At 60.6% G+C, this 5,953-nt stretch overlaps 1 protein-coding gene across 1 annotated transcript; it reads right to left on the reverse strand.

The window, feature by feature from the left end:
• Positions 1-247: 247 nt before the first annotated feature.
• Positions 248-2,563, reverse strand: TLX3 (T cell leukemia homeobox 3). Its single transcript, XM_028102615.2, has 3 exons — positions 2,002-2,563; positions 1,405-1,648; positions 248-458 (listed from the first exon to the last, which is right to left on the reverse strand). Exons 1-3 carry the CDS (start codon positions 2,561-2,563, stop codon positions 248-250), a joined length of 1,017 nt encoding a protein of 338 aa, XP_027958416.2.
• Between the last annotated feature and the right edge of the window lie 3,390 nt (positions 2,564-5,953).

Below are 5,953 nucleotides of genomic sequence, written 5' to 3' on the forward strand. Positions count from 1 at the left end.
TCTTTGTCAGGCCCCGGCCTGGGGCGGGACTGGGCGCGGGGCGGGGGCTCGGATTGTGCAGCCGCGCGGAGCCCGGGCCCAGCCCCCCTCCGCGGCCGGCGGGGATGCGGCCGCGCCCCGGGGCCTACTCGAGCTCGGAGGCCCCTGTGCCTTTCGGCCTCGGGTCCCCCCCCCCAGCCCGGCTGGGGGCCCGGGGCGCCCCGCCGGGTGGGGGCGGCGATCCTTGGCCACTGTGCGCGCTGGTGGCTCACACCAGAGAGGTGACGGCGGGGACCTTGGAGCTGTCCTCCTCCCAGGGCTGCAGATTCTGCAGAGCAAAGAGCGACGAGTTGTGCAGACAGAGAGGGTCGGGCTGGATGGAGTCGTTGAGGCTCTTTTGGAAGGCGTCGTGTTGCAGCTGCAGCATGAGCCGGCTCGCCTGCTGCCGCTCCGCCTCCCGCTCCTCCGCCGTCTGCCGCCTGCACCGGGGGAGGGAGAGGGACAGCACCGTCATGCACCCGGCACTGCGGGGCTGCCGGCGGGGCCCCAGCCCTCCCGGGAGCCGGAGGCCAGCCGGGAGCCTCGAGGCGCAGGACCCGTCTGCACCCCTGCCGGCGCTGTGCGCTCGAGCCCCGCGCGTCCGGGGAGTGGGTTGGCATCGTTTGTTTTTGTTGTGTGTCGGGCGGTCGCGGGGAGGGGACTCAGCCCGCTGCCCACCTGCACGTCCGGGTATTGTGGCTTCGCCAACAACAAAGATGTTTCTTTTGCGGGATAAGGACAGGGCGTGTGTGTAACTGACTCGGCCCTGAGGACAGTCGGGTCGCTAGGGTCCGCGGGTGGGAGGGCTGGCTCTGCAACTGCCCGCGCGGTGTCCCTGGGCCGGGTCAGCCTCATCCAGTTCTCCCAGGCCCTTCTCGAACCTCTCTTCAAAAACGCGATCGCTTCGCCGTTCACGGGTTGGATGGAAATAGGGATCGGATAAAAACGGGGCTGGAGTCAGGATGAGGAGCCAGAGGGGGAACATGGAGCCCGCGCGGACTGTCGGAAATCCCAGAGGGCAAGCTGGAGGGATTAGGGGAGTACGAGAGAGCCCGGGGTGGGGGGGGGGGGGTGGCGCGGCTGCTGGTGGAGGTGCAGGTGAGAGGAAACCGAAAGGGCGCAGAGACGGAAGAAAACACCGAGAGTTGGAGAGGCGCACGAGAGCGACACAGGGATGAGAATGGAGGAGAAGCCGAGGCGCGGGAGAGGAGAGAGATACGCAGGCCGGCGGGAAGGAGAGAAGGGAGATAAAATTTGGGAAGGAGCAGGGGAGGCTCAGCCCTGGGAGGGCGGGTAGCGGGTAGCACAGAATGGGGAGAGAGCGAGGCTGCGGCGCGGGGCGGGTGAAGGGCGGGTGCAAGATGGGCCGAGCCGGGCCTCTCTCACCGCCACTTGGTCCTCCGGTTTTGGAACCAGGTCTTGACCTGCGCGTCCGTCATTTTGAGGGACTTTGCGAGCGCCGCCCTCTCGGCCGAGGCCAGGTACTTCTGGCGGTGGAAGCGCTTTTCCAGCTCGCAGATCTGCACCCGAGAAAAGGACGTGCGCGGCTTCTTTCGCTTGGGCGGCGTCCTGTTCTGGTAGGGGTGGCCGATGCGCCGGGTCACGGTGAAGGGCGTGAGGGCCGCCGCCGCTGCGGAGACACGGGAGGCCCCCTGAAGCCCAGCCCGGCTCCACTGCCGTTCAGGCCCCATGCGGACCCCGTGCCGCCCGGTGGGGCGCAGAGTGCTCCGCTATTTCGTTGGTCCCTCGCGTCCCCAGCGGCACCAAGCCGGGCGGGAGTTACCCCCCTCTTCCCCTGGGCGTAGGCTTATTTCCCCGAAACTCCCTGATTTCCACCCCCCTGTGGTTGTCCGGGGCCCCGGGAGCTGAGGCCTCCGACGCGCTTGGGCCTCCGGAATCGTTTCCCAGAGTGGAGCACCTAGGGCGCGGCGCCTCTGGCCCCGGGAGGGCCGAGGCCCGGTGCCTTTTGCTGGCCCTGCTCACCTGTGAAGCGGTCTTTCACGAAGCGGCGGCTGCTCTCCATCCAGGGGAAATTGAGGCCGCCCAGGCTGGAGACCGTGGGCACGGAGGGCATGGCGGGCAGCGCGCTAGGCAGAGGCGGTGGCACAGCCCCGGGCAGCGGCCTGTGCGCTGGCACTCGGATCACGCCGGCGGGCGCCAGGCTCAGGTTGACACTGTAAGATCCCGGGTCCTCGAAGGGCGCGCCCAGGCCGGCAAAGGAGGCGGGTAGAGACGGGTATGTGGCGCCCGGACGGCCCCCGGGGGGCCCTCCCAGGTAGCTGGCGCCGTCGGGGCCCCGCGGGGCTGGTGCGCTGTCCTGGTCCGGGCTGTTGAGGATCTGGTCGATGCCGAAGCTGATGGGCTCGTGCGGGTGCGGGGTCTGCGCGCTGGCGGGCGCCTCCATCCTGGGCGGGCGGAAGGGCTGGGCTGGGCTGGGCGGGGAGGCGGCTGGGTCCCTGTTACGGCGCGGCCATGGAGCGCCCGGCGCCTCTCGTTGCACTGAAACTTTGCCAAGAGTGCGCGGGCCCGACAGGCTCTGTGTCATCTTTCTTGAACCGAACCTGGAGTTTCCGCTGCTAATTCCTCTCCCGCCGCAGCCATTGGCTGCGATCAACAAGCCTCTCTCCTCCCATTGGCTCCCGGCTTTCAATAAAGGCCTAATTCATGGAAATAGGAGCTTAGGGACTGTTCCAAGGTGACATCATTTTAACAAACGAACAATAGGTCAAATTTATTAGCCGGGATAATGGGCGGCGGATATTAGCGCCCGAACCGCAGCCTCCCAAACCCGAAATCTAACGAAGCTGCAATTAGCAGACGCTCCCCGCTCCTCCCGGCCGGGGCCGCTACCCGGCCACAGCGCGGGGCGGGCCAGAGTGCTCTGCTGGTGAGATTGTCGTTTGCGGAGGGGTGTTTCGTTTTCTTCCAAATTTTTTTCATCTGGGCAAAACCCAAACCATGTGAATCCTTTCAATTGTAATGGAGTTGCAAGCCCGGAACGACCCTGTGGAATCCGCGGAAGCCTCTTGGACACTCCACCGCCACGGGAGCAACGAAAGGAGCGCACCACCGGGCGCAAGCTCCGCGCTCCCAGCGCGCGGGGTGAGGGGAGCACTGCAGCATGCTCCGCGCTCCCGAGGACACCGACCCGCGTGGGGAGAATTCACCCCCGCCCGGGCCACTTTGGAGACACTCCCTGGCCCCCGCCAGGCGGACCGAGGTGTGACTCGCAGGTGCCCACGCGTGCGGGGCCCGGCTGGTCTAGGGACCCAGGGTCGCCCGGTGGGGAGCGGGGCTCCAGCCCCTCGAAATTCGTTGCAGGATGGACGGGGACTGTGGTCGCGAGTGGGAACCCGCCCATGGCACGGCAGGTGTGGGGACCTGGGGTCCCTGAGGGGCGAGGCGCGGGGGCGGCTCATCATTCGAGCAAATAGCGGCATCTCTTTGGGTAACGGGAGCAGCGAGTCTCTCCCGCTGCAGGCCAGCCTGGGCGCTGGGACCACTCCCTCCCTGCTCCGCTCACGCCCTCGGGGACTGTCGAGGGCCGGCGAGGGGGACCGTGAACAGGACGGGACAGGACCGCGCGCTGGGCGGTCACCCCAGCGCCAGCCTCGGCTGTCTACCCTGGAGGGAGACAACAGAATCGTTGTCTACCCACGAATTCTAAAATCATTAGGTGCAAACTGACTGCTGCACCCCTGGCCGGGCCCCTCTCACTCTCACCCTGTCTTGGGGATGTGGTGAGAGCTCGGAGATAGGGTTACCCAGAACTGAGTGTTCTCATTTGGGTCGGTCACTTTCTAGCTCCGTGACCTTGAGCAAGTGACTGCCTATCTTTAGACTTTGGTTTTCTTGTTTGTAAAATGGGCAGTGTGTGCATTGCAGGATTGTCAGTAAGCCTTGAATGAGATACTAAGAGAATGCAGGGCTTAGGGCCTGACACATAGTAGGCACTGAGCTGCCTGGCTGCCCTCCCACCCCCACCCCCAAGGGGATGGTTGACCTATTATTCTGATGATTCTTGTTTATTTATTTGCAGTTTTATGTTATTTGCAGAGTCTCAGTATCTTGAAGAGAAAAATGTATTTGTCTACCAGTGGGATCAGTCCCAGAGGACCCGGAAGGGCAGGAGGCAGCATGTTGGGGGTTCTTCCTAATAATCTGCCCCCAATGACCAAGAGGCCTCAGGATTTGCAATCTTAAGGCCTGCGTTCCTGAGTCAGGTCACCGTCCTGCTGTGTGACCCTGGGCAAGTTGCTGGCTCTTGCTGGGTGGGGAGAATGAGGCTACTGGAGAGTGAGAGGTGAGGAGGGAGGGTGCCCGGCCCCGGCCCCGGCCCGGGGTGAGCCCTCCTTTGCTCCTTTGGGGATCCAAGGACCTTCAAATGGAGGAGACGTCATTACTCCCATGCTGGGGGCCTCCTGCTTCTAAATCAGGCTCTGCCACTGGTGGTCTGGGGCTGTTTGGTCCCTCATTGCCTCTCCTGGAGCCTCCTTTTCCTTATTTGTAAAACAGGAAGGGTAATAGCTATCCCCAGGGTGGCTGTGAGAAGTAAATGAGATAAGGTTTGTGGACAAGCCTGTGAGAAACCGGATTATATAATAATAACTTTAATGACAGCAGTAGAACCACGGTAGGTTGAGAACTTAGTGTGTGCCAGGCAGGGGGCTGAGCACGTACTTATTCCTCACAACAACCCTGTGAGGAAAGGCTTTTATTGATCCCATTTTTTACCTGATGAAGGAACTTTGGGTCAGAGAGTTCACGCGGCTCTCAGCCCCGCTCTCCAGGGCTAGGTAGGCGCCTGACCAGCTCTATCTATTTCCCTTCTGGCTTCTCAAGCCCCGGGCTCCAGGCCTGTCCTCCCCACTTCCTGGCTTTGTTAAATTGGGATAACAAGGCGCACCCCACACAGGTATGTGGGCATAGAATTAAAGAGAGGTGGGTGGTGTGGCCAACACTGCTCCGAGAGCACACACGATGAGTGGTCCAGTGCGTAAGGATCAGATTCTGACCTCTGTTTACCAGCTGTGGGCTTGGGGAATCACTCATCCTTTTTGTGCCTCAGTTGCTAGTCTTGTAAAGCAACAGCACCAACGTTGTGGGATTAAATGAGCCCGTCTGGGTGAAAGCACCCAGCAGCGCCAGACATGGGACAGAAGTCGGCCTCACACCAGCGGCAGCCCCCCCCTCCCCCCCAGGTCCCAGCTTTCTGAGATGCCTGGTTTCACCGTCTTCCAGCAGTAGGCGCTTTGGGCCACTGATCACAAACTACTCTTTTCCAGCCCAGACGGAGCAGAGCTGTTAGCCCAGGAAGGGGCGTAAATGGGGGCAGATAGTAGTCCCTGGGACAGGGGTTCTCAAAGTATATGCCTGGACCAGCAGCAGCAACAGCACCTGGGAATTTGTTAGGAATGCAAATTCTTGGACCCTAGCCCAGACTTACTGAATCCGAAACTCCAGGTTGGGCTAGGCAATCTGCTTTCACAAGCCCTCCAGGTGATTCTGATGATCGCTCACATTTGGCAGCCGGTGCCCAGAAGAGTGTCCATTTCATCCACGTTTTCAAATTCATTGTTATAATGTTGTGGGAAGATGCTCTCATAGTTCCAAACTCTCCTGCGAATCTGAACTAACGTCCTCTGCTCTTTATTCTCAGTGTTACTCAGCTGTGCCTTCTCTTATCATGTTTACCAAAGGTTTGTCTATTTTATGGGTCTTAAAGAGAAGACTTTTAGTTCCTTCTTTTTTTATGCCATCTCTTTGCGGAATGTTTATTTTTATTAATTATTTTCCTTTTCGTTTGTTGAGGTGAAAATTTAATTTCTATCAATATTTCTTGTTTTTTTTTTATAAATATATTTAAGGTCATACATTTACCTCTAAGTACTTTTTGCCCAAATGCATTTTGGTGTGCATTTGATGTTCCTGAGAT

Source organism: Eumetopias jubatus, unplaced genomic scaffold, assembly GCF_037043125.1.
Source record: "Eumetopias jubatus isolate StellerSeaLion01/CBP00866 unplaced genomic scaffold, mEumJub1_p1.0 scaffold_5, whole genome shotgun sequence".
Lineage (NCBI taxonomy): Eukaryota > Metazoa > Chordata > Mammalia > Carnivora > Otariidae > Eumetopias > Eumetopias jubatus.